We start from the raw sequence: 15,386 nt of genomic DNA, 5'->3' as shown, positions 1-15,386 counted from the left end.
TTGTGTGTCGGTGATGGACTAGTCACCTAGAACATACCGTTTCGCGTTTAAAGCACTCCATTCCAAATAACTGGTTGATGCGGTCGCAATTACTTACTATGCCCCAGTTTTCCCTTCAAAACGGATTCAGAACGAACCTACTTGTTCTGTTTGCGAAAAATATGGCGTGCAAATGTGCGGAAAACCCGCCGTCGATGGAAACAGTAGAGCTCGCGCGCGCACGCGGCTGTTGCTGGAGCACCAGCGCCAGCGCCGGCGCCGGCTAGCATTGTTCCCGAGCCTGCCGTCTGCTCGTCGTCTGGGCGGGCGCGGCCAGCACGATCAATACGAGCGCAGCACGGGCTGCGGCCGTTGCCCGGGCGCGAGCAGCCGCCTTCCCCCAGCCCTCAACATCCCGCCCCACTCTGCCACGTCCCGGCGAGATTTCGCGCAGCAGCACAATCCGACGGAACTACTCGATCGTGCGTGCACTACCCTTCGCGATCACTGGACTCGCGTACTCCAGGAGGCTAGAGTAAATTTCTAATCTCTTGCCTGTAGTAGTATAAGCGTTACGATTTGTCTTCTGTTTGTCACAAGCATTACAATTTAGTTAGTCGCTGCCCCCGTTATAATGAAATGACACACCAGAAAAATGTTAGGGACGAGGATGCAAGAAGTACGGCGAAGGGAAAATATGGAGGTGCCTGAAATAAGTCGTGACAGACACAGGTGTTCTACAACAAATTAGTGACTGCTGGGGTGAAGTTAACATAAATCTGTTTCCCTCAAACTTAAGTGGAGTGTTAACAAGTAACAAGCAAATAATTCACAAATACATGGTACAGAATTACCATGATAATCTCTGGCTCTAACATACAACTGTACTCACAAATTTTCTCGTTCCTGCTGGAAGCAAGACTTTCAGAGAACATGTTAATGCCAATATGGGTGTAACTAGAAAAAATTTTACAAACCAAACTTACAGCCTGCCCTGATGCAGTGACACACAAGTTTCAAGACTTGAAGTGTGTTTAGTGGATACTGACTAGTAGCAAATGTACTCATAATGGTCACTAAATCTTGAAACTATTTTACCATAACTACAAAACTTTTGGATTCTCCTCCCCTCAAAGATTAGGTACTGTAAGCTGTAGTAACAGCATTTTGTAACTGTAAGCTGAGAAGTTATGGAAAACTCTTTACTGCTTATAAATTATCTGAACCAAGTCACAACATTAACATTGGTGCTTCAGGTGAGCACAGTTATATCTTATCAAACATTGCCCATTGTGATCAATATTAAACAACTGAAGAAGCTGCCACAACTTGGTTCAACCCTGAAATATGCCAGTATTGTTCTCCTGCTTGGATATCTTGTTGGATTAGCATCTGTGGGAGAGAAAGTATTGGAAAGTAGTAGAACCACAAAGCCTTCGGGATTTTCCTAGTATGCGGTCAGTTTCTGCCATAACTTTTTGAGTACTAGCCCAGAAGGATATGTAAACATTCATTGTTTGTAAAGTGAAAGATGAATACTGGGAAAAGAAAGCTTTGCAGATCTGTTCTATACCAATTTTAGTAATATCACTTGGGAAACCCAAAGATTCACTCCTGACTGTCAGCATTAATTTCCCAGTGAGCTTGGTTATTTTTGGCATTGCATTTACTCGGTGAATGCTATAACTGCTTGCAGACTGTTAGAGTAATGAAAAAACTACTTTTGTGGGGAATAGAATTTGTATTAAGATGGAAACAGCTGATTCCACAGTTGAAATACTAACCACTTTGCAGAAAATTACGGTTTATTTTGATAAAATGAAGATGCTGAGTATAAGCTTCATTAGGTGCTGAATTTTTGATGGAACAGACAAAAACTGTGATAAACTTCATAGGACTGATGTATGAAATAATTACAAAAAGTGGTGTTAGTAATCAATGTTGCAACATTACAGTACCTTCAGGGAAATATAGTGTGCCACTTAAACTGCTGTTGTAGAAGTAAAATTCCATAGAGGGCCACAGTAAACTATCCTTTTCATGGAAGGAGCATTTTGGAGACTTAAGTGAAGATCGATGCCTCTGCAATTAATTTGAATCGTCTAAAAGCATGAGCATTTCAAGAACACACAAGAGATAAAGGAAATATAACATTAAATGTACAAACATTATACTTTTAAAATATATGTCTGAAAGAACAAACTTACCTAATTCTAAACTTGTCTTCTGAAACACACATGGGTGATTCATTCATACAGTGAGTCACTTTGCCTTCAAACACTGCCCATCCATCATGTTGTATTAAACTCATTAATCCTATTCAGGTCTCTTGTTTTTGCCACACACATGGTGAACACAGGCTCTTTTTATCTAATTAACTGTAAGGATGTAAATAAGTGTCCTGTTGTAAGATATTTTTCTTTTCCAGAATGTTGATCACAAAATGAAGTTCCGGTCGAAAAAGGGACAGCTGCCATTTGTAGAGCTGAATGGTGAAGAAATTGCTGACAGTACCATCATCCTAAAAGAGCTGGGACAAAGATTTGGGAAAGACTTGGATGCAGGTCTGACAAATGATCAGAAGAATGTCTCTCATGCAATGATCTCAATGATTGAGAATCATTTAGTTTGGTAAGTGTAAAATGCCTCTTCACTAGTCACAGAAGCTGAGTGTATGTAAAGATGTCAGTTCATATCTGGTTGAACGTTCACATTAATTTTGTCTATGGGTGAAACAATGCTGTGTGGCCCTGGTTTAATTTGTTGAATAGACCTGTTGGAGATGTAGAGTAGAGTCTGCTCATGCCAATATTAATGTGATTCAGTTCATGGCCCAAACATTTTCAGCACCATGTAGTGTGTCGGTTTAGTTCTAGTAATGTTACAGCCTGCTGCATAACATGGAATTATTTCTGTATTCCACTTTCTAATGAAGTTGGTGTAATTACAAATTTCTCAAGGCAAAATGGCCTTTCATTTGCTTCTAAAATATTACAAAATGAAGTAAGTAAAACCAGTTAAGTGCAGTGAAAGTTGGTTTAGACACTGTCTAAACTACCACAAGCAACACCACGTGGAGTCCTGGCAGAGCACGCATGGACCCACACTCAGAGGAGTTTGCAGCAATGCCCCTGCTCCCATGCAGAAACAGCACCTTGGTACATTATCACTGATGACAGCTTGGCTGGATGCCAAAATATGTTACAACTTTAACACCTCCATCCAGAGTGATATTGGATCAGTTTTCTTTAAGGAAACTTGGTGAGAAATACTCAAATAGTAATAAATGTTCTGGTTTTATCGATGCTTAGTTGTCAATTGCAGGCCCTATTACAAAAAGTATAGTAAACGAGTCACTATGTTGCATAGTTAGACAAGCTGAGTGTGTCTCAAATGTAACAATTTTGGCCAGAATGGGAATAAATTGAAAACATTGTCTTTGCTATTATGAAGTGATAAGCATATAAACCTGTCTCACCAACAGATATTATCTTAGTTTAATTCAGTAACTAGCTATTAATTCAGATCATAAATAATTTTCTATTTTAGTGATTTTTAAATATTTATCCAAAAAACTATGGGAGTTATTTGAATTTTTGTTTCGTCCAACCCATGTACACATGTTTGCTCTGAAGCATTCTTATTTCTTGTACTTCAGCTCTATACAGGTAATATTTTTCTCTCTTCGATACCATCTCAAGAAATGAAGACACATTGTATATTTTATTCTACCATATTTGTGGCAATAGGGTGGACAAATGAAAGGTTAAAAAAAATTGAAAGTTACCTTGAATTGACTTACTTTTGCTTTGAGGAAATTTTAGACACATCTATTAGGACAATTTGTAATAAAGTTGGAAAGATACTCTGTTACTATTATTCTTTCTCTCTGTGTACTAAATGTTCATTCATTCATTAAATAATGATGTAAGGTATCATCACATGGCACACAATCACAAAGTAAGAATGTCATAACAAATTAAAATGTTACAGGGTGGTTGCGTGGTGGAGGACAAAATACCCAGATAATGTTATCAAGGGATATAAAGTAAACCTGCAGCATGCCCTTGGCTCAAAAATCCCTAATGGAATATTAAACTTCTTCTTCAAGTTCACATTTGCCCGCAAGGTAAAGTTAAACAAACATAAACTTAGTTACATCTGAGTACATTGTTGACAGTTTGTATAAAAATAAATGTTTCTATGTTTCAGGGAGCCAAGAAAGTGAAAGCTCAGGGAATTGGTGTACACAAGCCTGAGGAAATAATTGAATTTGGTCAAAATGATCTCAAAGTACTGTCAGATATGTTGGCAGACAAACCTTTCTTCTTCGGAGATGAGCCGACGACGGTAATTTTTCTTTACATTTTTGTTTAAAAAACTTCCTTGTTACTTGATTTTCACAAATGCTCTGATTAAAGATTCGTATTTAATTTGATTTTGCCTTTATATTTTTCAGTTGGACGTTGTAGCATTTTCAAGCTTGGCTCAGATATATTTCATTGAAAAGGAGGTTCAGTATTCGCTAAGAGACTACATGCAAGAGAACTGTGCAAACCTTGTAGGCCATGTGAACAGAATGAAAGAAAGGTAATATGTCCGTCATGTTAAGGAATATATATATTATGCTTCAGATATGTGTTTGTGTTAATGGAAGAAATTTGACAAAACTATTGGCTAATAACATTCATTATTGGGTTTAGAATATTACTACAAGGATAACTGAAGTATATTTTGCGAGAAACTGTGCATAATTTTATAAATTTAATTTCTGAACGCAGGTGCTTCCCTGACTGGGAAGAGATCTGCAAAACTCTAGATCTGAACTCTCACCTGCCTAAACCTCCACCAGAAGAGAAAGAGAGCAAAGGAAAGGAAGAGGAAAAGAAAAAGGAGAAGGATGAGAAGGAAGGTGACAAGGAGGGTGATAAAGAGATCGAAAAAGAGATTGAGAAAGAAAAGGTAGTGTAAATACTAGCCTTTAAAAGATGAATATTAATTTTGACATCAGATTTAATGTAGTAGTAGTAGTAGTAGTAGTAGTAGTAGTAGTAGTAGTAGTAGTAGTAGTAGTAGTAGTAGTAGTAGTAGTAGTAGTAGTAGTAGTAGTAGTAGGAGGAGGAGGAGGAGGAGGAGGTTAACGTTTTCCATTTCTCCTGCTTAAAATGAGGCAGCTTCATTTCTTGTTTTGGTTTTTAGAATATTGTATTAACACCTAAAAGTTAGCTAACATATTTCTGTTTTCTCCATTGTTATGAATACAGATTATATGTTGTTACTACATGTACTAGCCCATGTAGTGTATTAAATCGTGTACTGATATTGGTTGCCCCCTAACCCTGCCCGTCCCCTACCCCCTTTCTGCATAACCTCCTAAACACACATTTCATGCCTCAGTCAATACATAAGTTTGTGGAACTGGAACATGGCCCACCACTGTTCGCCTTTTAGTATAATCCATGACATATTCCTCAACTTTTTAATGTCAATCTGATCTCATTTCTGCAGTTTCATTTTATTTGTATACTCTTTGCAATAAACTTTTTCTCCCCTGGCCCCTCTCCCTGACCCCCTTTTCCCCTCCACTTTGAACCTTTTTTGTTGTTAGAACCCACACCACTCTCGCTCTACACAAAGTGTGAATCCAAATTGGTTTTTTGAAATTGCTTCCTATACAAAAGTTCCTAGGTCTCTGTTCAGTATGCCATAAATAACAGCAAGTCTTCCTATTTTGTGTCCAATGTTAATTTTGTGGAACTGTAATGTACATCCAAAAAAGTGTGTGTTAAATATACTACTTCATATTTAATTAGTTGTCAACTCCATATTCTCACAGGAGCAAATTTTATGAGGTTGTCATCAAGTAGATCCTTGTTTCATCTACTGTCTGTAGCTGTCTAATTTGTTTTGTCACCTAGATCATAAACATTATATTGTATTTGCAAAAATTACCAAATATAAAATGTTAATTTGAGTTCTTGAATTTAAAGAATGTAAATTGTCAGTCTTAGAAGAAATATATACCAAAGGGGCCCAGAGCTGGACACACAGCAAATATTGTCAGTAAAGATAGAACATTATCTTCTACTGCAGCAGTTCGCGCTGTAACATTGCCTAGTAGAACAAAGGTTCTACAGTACTTAAAAATGCTTGAAGATTAGCAGAGTACTTTTTTCACAAAATTTTTGCAATACAATATTGATTAATGTGGTGCATCCATAGATACTGGTATCTCATTTCCGAAAAACTTGTTATTCTCGTATATTGTTAATATGAGCAAATATAAGTTGTTAAAGCACATACAAAATGTATTAACTATCATGATTACCAGGTGTAGAAGTATGAAACCTGAATTTGGTTTCAATAATTACATGTCTGTTCTTTAAAACTGATAAACAGTATTTCATTCAAAATAATCTCCAGTGCTGTTTACATATTTCTCCCATCTGTATTGCAGGCTATGAATACCATGCCAAAAAAGCTCTTCTTTTGAAGTGAACCAGTTAGTGAGCAATTTTTTTTAAATTTTCATATGAGTTGAAGTGTTGTTCAGCAAGAGTGCGTCCCAGTGATGTAAATAGTTTATAACTGGAGGGAGCAACGTTTGGAGAGTGAGCCGAATGCCCTAGTATTTCCAAACTGAATGCCTTGATCATTTCCCTAACCTGTTTTGGTGTGTGTGATGGAGCATTATCATGGAGCAATATGACTTTGTGTTGCCTTTTTCCATATTTCAGTTGTCACGTAATGCTTGATTTAAATCTCATTTGCTGTTGATAGTGATCAGTGTTAATGGTTTAACAGGTTTCAGCAGCTCATAATAGAGTACATCCTCCTGATCTCACCAAACACAGGTATTGTCTTCTTTCCAAAGTGATTCGGTCTTCTAGTGGATGTCGCTGGTCTGCCTGGATTCACCCATGACTTAAAACACTTAGGATTCTCAAAAGATATCCATTTTTCATCACCTGTCACTATTCAATGGAGAAACGACTCTCTTGTATCTGGCAAGTAGCATTTCACAATTGGCCTTTTGATTTGCTTGTTGTCTTTCATTCAGTTCATGCATAATCAATTTTCCCACTTTTTCGTCAGTTGAAAGCTATGGGAAAAGTGCAGAAACGGGTTTCTGCATCTCACAAAATTGTTCCGTGAGTTCCTGTTGAGTCCGAGTATCATCATCATCATCCAATAAGGCCTACAATTAGTTGTCTTGGAATTTTTTCGATGGTTTCCTGTGTTCGCCATTTCTCACATCTAAATCACTACTTCTGAATTTTTTGAACCACTCGAAACACTGTTCTTTCCCAAAAGCAGGTTCATTGAAAGCTTCAGCAAGAATTAGATGCAATTTGGCAGCATTGTTCTTCAAATAACAGAAAATCAATACTGTCTGTTAACCATAGTTTGTAGACGCAAAACTAGACATGTTTATGGGTTTGAAACAGAAACTGATGTGTGGAACTCGGGCTACTGTGAGTTGACATTCTTAGTCAGCTGTTGCAGGAAGCAGATGGCACAGCAGGAGTAGTCTCACGGGCTCTACACTGATGGGTAGCACCATATAAAGGGAAATTCAAGTTTCATACTTCTATACCTGCTAATTAGCTAATGTCGTAGAAGTCAGTTGTGCTTGCTTGAACTGTATAAGAAATTAAGCCGAATTGGGTAAGGCTGAAAAGATTAATCTGCATATTAGAGTACAACAATAAAGGTCAACAATAGAACAGATTTTCGACAGTCCTAAAATGGGAGGAAAGGGGGCATCTGGACTCTGCATCAAATATTTTCATATTTTATTTACACTAATACCTTAATTTAGTACATGTTAATCTCTACCTTTCACTAGCTACATAACAATTACACAAGATAATTAATACGCATGTACTTACTAATTTCTTTGCTCATGCTAACAAGTTTCCTAACTGTAGACTTCAATATACAGCTATTTGTAGAACCTTCTAGGTATACTTAGTATATATTGCCCATCTTACTCTCACATATGTTATTAACACATGGACATTCTACTAAAGCCGTTGTATTCTACTAGTGCACTTTGTGCAGGTGACTTCTGTTTCACACGCATGTTCTCCGCACGCAGCTTTCTGGCACTTCACAAAGTTGCTTCTGGTCCTGGTCCTGCTGCTTTTGCAGTGGATGGTCTGACTCTTTTCTGTACTCCCTGCTTCTTTATTTCCACAAGTTCATTTGCCAACTAAAATGTGAACTTCTCCTTCAGTCATTTCTTGTTACAGACTTTTTGCAAGTGATGCATGCATTATTGCCGCCATGTCAGGATGATGCAGAAGACATGTCATCATTTTCCTACATGCAACCCTGATAGTATATTCATTGGTCATTTGATCAACCATGTCTACTCCATAGTTCATTCCATTGTAGATTTTTATGGTTTCACCTACTTCAGCATGCAGTGTTCTCGGGAGAATGACATTCTTCTTTCCATGCTGTAGTCATGATGCAGTCTGTGTTGCCTTTCTGACATGATAAAGTATTGGTGTATTTAAACATTGGCTTCCTTGCCTCATCAGGGATCTCATAACAGACAATCACTGTACCAATTAAAGTTTCCTCTGCGCTGTCTGAAGAGAGGTCTGTCGAGCTTCTTTCTTGATTTAGAAATAGCTCCTCCATTAAATGCGTTTCCTCTTTCCTGAGGTACGGGGAAACTTCATTTTGTAAACATTTAAGCGCAACCTCAGCATTGTGGAATTTGAGACCATATTTGTCAGCTTTGTCAAACATGAATTCAGTGAAACTGCAGCTTGATTTGCTTGGTCAGGAGTTGCTTATCTATAGTTGTTTTCTGCAGGACAGGTAGAAAAAGTTTTCCACTGAATTTCCCCCAAATTTTAGATAAGAGTGAATTTTTTGGCTGGTAGGTATACAGCTTGGGTTCATAGTTAATCAGAACTGAGAAACCTGAGAAGCTCGTGAAGTATGACCTCTATTCATAATAGTAGGCTTCGAAGAAGGTGACTAAAGATCAGCCACGCACACATTATTTTGTACAAATGACACCAGAAGCATATATATCGGTTAGAAATTTTTCCAGGTAAAGTGACACAGTCCAGTGATTGTTTTCTAGCACTTCTCGAGCATTTGATTGTGTGTTTCTTTGAGAGGTAGCACTGCAGGGCCAAACATCATGTGGAAAGCATCGGCAAGTCTACTAGTTTGCAAATAGTGTTAGTAGTAGTAGTAGTAGTAGTGGTAGTAGTAGTAGTAGTACCTCCTCCTACTTTACAATATTTGTAACCAACATTCTGCCACAAGATCAAACTTTGGCAATCTCTCGCCTGATTCCATCCCTAGTAATCATCATTGTAGAGGCATTCAGTTGAGTCTGCTGTAAGGATTTACATAGATTAGAATCTGAATCCTCCTGCCCCCTCCCCTAACCCATCTTCATTCAGTGTCTTCATCTTCACTTGTCTCTGATACAAACACTAACCTTAATCAGTGAAGTCAATTTCAAATTCAATGTTGGAGTTCTCCGAGATCTAACGTTTCTTCATCAGGAAAGTCAACACTTCTGAGATGTGTTCAAAAAGTCTTAAACTGCCAAAGAGTCATGTGAATGAACTGATCTGAACTGTCATAATGATATGTGCATCTGCCATAATTGAATAATGAGTAGCAAGAACTGTGCATTATTGCTGGTATTTGCAGCTTCATTGTTGGTTTATCTACATAAACTTGGATATTACAGTGGTGTCAAACTGACCGTCTGCCATTCTAGGTATGTTGAATGAACTGTCAAAAATGTTGTAAATTCTAACACATCATCATAAAGGAAAGAAAAAGTATGAAAAGTTATAACCTTTCATAAATGAACAAAAAAATTGATACTAAATTTAAGAAAAAGGAATGACAATCATTTTACAAATCTTCTGTTGATCTAGTGTTAATGTTCAGGATATGATACTGTATTTCATGATGCATTGGAGGAGAGCAAGATTCTTAAACCAGCAGTCATCACCAAATACTGTATGTGAAAACATTTTGAAATGCTGGAATTATTATTCAATCAGATTTATGAAGCTGTTGCACTGTAGCCTCCCAAACTATCCTCAAGATTATTAAAAGTATCTCTACACTTAAATCTCCTTTACACAATGTACTACCCGCTATCTCTGGCAATCACAGCCTCAAAAGTTCTTTCATTTTGCTCACATTTTCACTATCAAAGTGGCAACTGATATACAGTCCATATGTTAAAATTAATTACGCAGGTTTGAGTTTTATTTATTACTTTGTGATTGTCTATCCAGTATTACACACATTTATGGAAATGGTAATTCTGTTTCAGTCTGAAAAAGAAGAGAAAGAAGTTGAAAAAGATGTAGAGGAGAACAAGCAGAAAGAAGAAAAAGAATCAAAGTGAAGAGTGTGATAAGAAAACCTTCCCTGTCCCTCCCAAGTCCTTTATTTGGTGTCTAAGTGTGTTGTGTGACCCAGCTTAGCTCACTGCATCAAAACTCTCCTCGGCCGCCGGCCAACCAGCTTGCAGTCGATGAGACGAGAGCTTTTTATGTTCATGTGCAACACAAATTAAAGAATTGTAAAACCATTTTATAAGAATTTTTAAAAAATTCAAGAGTTATTTGTGTAGCTTTTTATGGAAGTTTTTCTATACAGTTGTGTGTATTAAGAGAAATACTAATGACAGTTATTGTTTAAAGTATATGAAATATGGATTTGTTTTCCTCTTCAACTTTTTGAGATGTGTTTACTACGATACAAAGTATTCCAATATTCATTCCACTATACCATCTGGATATTTTGAAGACTTTTCAACATAATTGTGTTTGTAGAATCATAGATTTTAGTCAAGGAGAGGGTTCTGGTGAAAAGAAGCCTTTTCTGTTGGCTCAAGATTTTACAATTACATTTAATGGAAAAGGTGAGATTCTAGACTGAGCTGGCCAGCACAAGATTTAAGGCATTAAATTTTGAGTAGAGAAGAATGATGTGAAAGACAGAGATGCCCAGAATAAAGTGAAAATACTGTAAGTAGATAGAGAATCATTTTCCCCTTAATTTCCTTTCATTGTAACTATTATATCAAGCTGTAGTGGTATATCTTTTATGTACACTACAGCATTTGAAGGTCCTTGACTGCTGCTATTGACATCACGCACCTGAATAAATTTGTGAGTGATTGTTATGTGGTCAAGTGATCCCAGATTCTGAAACAAAATTGCATATATAAATGTATGTTAGCTGTAAGAACCATTTTATTTTGAGAATGAAGTGAGCTACTATTCCTCCTCGTTAAATGTTCGCATGAAGACACTTAATGTGCAGGTTTCACAAAGTCTGCAAACAAGTGGGGAGGGGCAATGCTCTTTGTGGTGAAACAACCAAATATGGCATCCCTGGAAGTGCAACTGTGAAGGATGGTTTTAGATTCTTGGGACCAGACAAGCAGTGGACACTTTTATACACACATACAGTACAAGAGCACATAAGATTAAAAAATGATAAATGACTGAGCAACGAGATGGTAAGAGCTTGTTTTTCTCTGTACAGTGTGTAACCAAATAGTACTGTTTGTTTCACTTTTTGGTACCTTAGGAATGACTGATAAACTGTACAGGGTAATACATGCTTATAAACCTCAGTGTCACTAAAGAGTGAATCATGACATTTTTGGTTCAGTGAGTTTTGAGGCAGCTTGGTACAGCATGAAAGCTGCATATAGAATGTTTATACTTTAAATAAATGTGAATTGTCCTTATTTCTTCCCTACCACATCAGCTTGTTAGTGTAGCCATAGCTGTATATTAAGATTTTATTAAAATATAATTTAAAGTGTCACAGCATGTGAATAAAGATTGAATGTGTGGTGCAGCATGAAAATGTGTATTATATGGAGATGTGTGTTTTTCATTCTGCAACTGGAAGAGGTGCTTGCCCTTTCTGCAGATGGCATTTTGGACTCCATGAAGCATATCAGGGGATGATTTGGCAGTTAATGTTGCCTCAACCAACCTGCCAACAATTCTTGGGGTAGAATATACATCTTACATCTCTCTCCCCCCATTCCTTTACCAAATCCCTGTTAACAGTTGACTGTGTTTTAGAATTGCAAATACTCATAGAATTATATTACTATATGGCATACCCTCCCTCTTTCACTCCACATACTCTTTAATTCATAGAAAAAAATATATATATTATATATAAATATATCAGCTTTTTTGCTTTATGGACTGTAATTAAAATTTGGCCAATAAAGGTAAAATTCTTGATTTTCTGTTTTTGTTTCATTGTCAACGATCTTAATTGTAATACAGGTTTGTTTCAAAGTATGACTACAACTGAAGTTTAAAAATACACTGTAGCATGTAATAGTGCTCCATCCAAACAGCAACATCTTTGAGCAGTAGATGTCATTTTAAAGTAATGAAAGAATAGCCAATGCAGCCATTGGTAGTTTGTTAATAAACTCTATAAAGAATAAACTGTTCTTGTGATATGTAGTGCACATGGAATCGGTTACATTTCTGAAGGACAGGAAATTAATAAATTTCCTGTCACCACACTGAATTAAACTCTAATCTGTTTTGTATGTAGTAGCTCACAATTTATTAGCATATGTAAGTTTCCCAAATCTTCCCCTTCATTTTAATTCTCTCCCACAGTTCTAAGAGTTGGAACATCAGGTTCCAAACTTGGTTAACACATTTGTGTTTCTTGCTCTGTTGTCAATACAACTTTTCAATTGTTGTTATAACTAAAAGTGTATTTGATAATATTTGATTTTTGAATCAGGAAAGCTCTCAGCAGAATACAAAAGACTGGACAATTTTTTAGTTAAAAATTGTTCATAAAATTAATGTTGCTGCTAAAATGTGTTGGTTCGTCACTGTGGTTGTGTTAGCAGGTGCATCATTGTGATAACCCTTGCTGTAGTTGCTAATTTCATAGTTCCCAAAATACATTCAAAAACAGCAATAATGCATTGCTTTAAAGAGTGTGTTAACACTATTAAAAATGTTCTCAGAAAGGAATCGTCCAGCCAACTGACAGTATTTATTATAGATATCATATTTGAATCTCTATTTGAAACCAGCATTGTTGTGATTTTCTGTGTTGGAGGTAACTTAACTGACCAAACAGGAATCTCAGAGCAACATGAATCTACCAACCAATGATTGGTTGTAAGTTAAGCTTACATTTTGTATCTCAAAGTACGTTGAGGGTATGTGCAGTTCTTGTTGTTTTGATCAGTTAAGGATATTGGGTTTTTCATTTAACACTTGCACTAGTGGAATAAAATAAGTTTGATTTATTGCATTTGCTGTGTATCAATGTGTGCCCTGAACCAGTAAGAATTTGTAATCTGTATATAGTCCCTGAACAAAGTATTTTATCAGATTGTGTCAATTTCTTTGCTGGCAGAATTAGTTTGTCAAGACAAGCTGTGAATTGTGCTTGGATAGCTCAGTAGAGCACTTGCTCACAAATGACAAAGGTCTCCACTTAGTCTCCGTCCAGCACACAGTTTTAATCTGCGAAAAAGTTTCACATTAGTGCGCACTCCACTGTAGAGTAAAAATTTCATTCTGGAATTTTTTAGTTTGTTTGCAGAAATTTGTGCAAAATAAGTCATACATAAATCACACATTGTGCCAACTTTCTCTAATAGCAATCAAGGGCTCTCAAAAATTCATTTACTTCAAACAGTGTGAAGATTAGTAACTAGGTTCAGGATTGCATTCAACTTGATCCACACGAGTCATTACTGAGTTGCTCTCGAATTGTTGTTAAGGAATTCCTCATAGTAATAGTTCAACACAAAGTGATGGTCAATGAGAAGGAAATTTTCATTTACACTATGTGAAAATATGTACAAATTTGACAGATCTGAAGGTTATCCCAATAGTTACTTGGAAAGTAGATTTCAAAATATAACCATCTAGTCATGAGATAAGTATTACCGCATGTGAATGTTTCTAGTGGAGTTCAAAAAAATCTTCATAAAAAGTTTTTATTTGCCATTAAAGTAACTTGTGCTTAAGTTAATTAAGTACAGGGCTATTACAAATGATTGAAGTGATTTCATAAATACACTGTAGCTCCATTCATTGACATGGTCACGACACACTACAGATACGTAGAGAAACTCAAAGTTTTGTTCGGCTGAAGCCGCACTTCAGGTTTCTGCCACCAGAGCGCTCGAGAGCGCAGTGAGACAAAATGGCGACAGGAGCCGAGAAAGCGTATGTCGTGCTTGAAATGCACTCTCATCTGTCAGTCATAACAGTGCAACGACACTTCAGGACGAAGTTCAACAAAGATCCACCAACTGCTAACTCCATTCGGCGATGGTATGTGCAGTTTAAAGCTTCTGGATGCCTCTGTAAGGGGAAGTCAATGGGTCGGCCTGCAGTGAGTGAAGGGCGGGCAAGTTTCACGCGTAGCCGCGGAAGTCGACGAATAAAGCAAGCAGGGAGCTAAACGTACCACAGCCGACGGTTTGGAAAATCTTACAGAAAAGGCTAAAGCAGAAGCATATCTTAAACAGGAGATTGGAAAACCGATGGATCGGTCGTGGTGGAGATTATGATCAACAATTCATGTCATGGCCTCCACGCTCTCCCGACTTAACCCCATGCGATTTCTTTCTGTGGGGTTATGTGAAAGATTCAGTGTTTAAACCTCCTCCTATCAAGAAACTTGCCAGAACTGCGAGCTCGCATCAACGATGCTTTCGAACTCGTTGATGGGGACATGCTGCGCCGAGTGTGGGAGGAACTTGATTATCGGCTTGATGTCTGCCAAATCACTAAAGGGGCACATATCAAACATTTGTGAATGCCTAAAAAAACTTTTTGAGTTTTTGTATGTGTGTGCAAAGCATTGTGAAAATATCTCAAATAATAAAGTTATTGTAGAGCTGTGAAATCGCTTCAATAATTTGTAATAACCCTGTATAGCATACCAGTACTGATATTTGCCAGTTGTATTTTTCATTTCACTCTCGCATTGTATGCAAATGATACATGCTAACATTTGCAAAAGTAGTTCAATTTACTCTTATCTATAGTTTCCAGCAGCAGCACACTACTAAATATTTGTCAAACGATTACAACTCTTCATCTAATTTTCTTTATTAGTGATCTTTCCTCACTGACTTGCTGAGGGCCATGATTGTTCTTCAGTTTACCAGTCCATCTTGTAACATCATAACATTATTTCCTAATTGTTTTACTTCTGTCTTGCCAGTGTCCTTGTTACGTGCACATACAGCTGTGCTCAAAGCACAGCATTTCATGACACTAATAAAGGTATATTTTTGATGTCAGCTATTTCTTTATGTAAGTATTTGTTTCTCAGAATATTTACCTTTAAAACTCACATTTCCACATTTATTTCAA

The 15,386-nt window shown here is 37.0% G+C and overlaps 1 protein-coding gene across 1 annotated transcript in view; it reads left to right on the top strand.

The window, feature by feature from the left end:
- LOC126484258 (failed axon connections) overlaps positions 1-12,259 on the top strand; it is a 157,550-nt gene extending 145,291 nt beyond the window's left edge. Inside the window, exons 2-7 of the mRNA XM_050107681.1 lie at positions 2,408-2,610; positions 3,973-4,108; positions 4,192-4,329; positions 4,439-4,569; positions 4,761-4,941; positions 10,310-12,259. Coding sequence (XP_049963638.1) covers positions 2,408-2,610; positions 3,973-4,108; positions 4,192-4,329; positions 4,439-4,569; positions 4,761-4,941; positions 10,310-10,384 — 864 coding nt within the window. The 3' untranslated portion in view covers positions 10,385-12,259. The remainder of the gene's footprint in view (positions 1-2,407; positions 2,611-3,972; positions 4,109-4,191; positions 4,330-4,438; positions 4,570-4,760; positions 4,942-10,309) is intronic.
- The last annotated feature ends 3,127 nt before the right edge of the window (positions 12,260-15,386 follow it).

This window comes from Schistocerca serialis, chromosome 1 (genome assembly GCF_023864345.2).
Source record: "Schistocerca serialis cubense isolate TAMUIC-IGC-003099 chromosome 1, iqSchSeri2.2, whole genome shotgun sequence".
Classification (NCBI taxonomy): domain Eukaryota; kingdom Metazoa; phylum Arthropoda; class Insecta; order Orthoptera; family Acrididae; genus Schistocerca; species Schistocerca serialis.
This window is presented reverse-complemented; position numbering and strand designations above follow the sequence as displayed.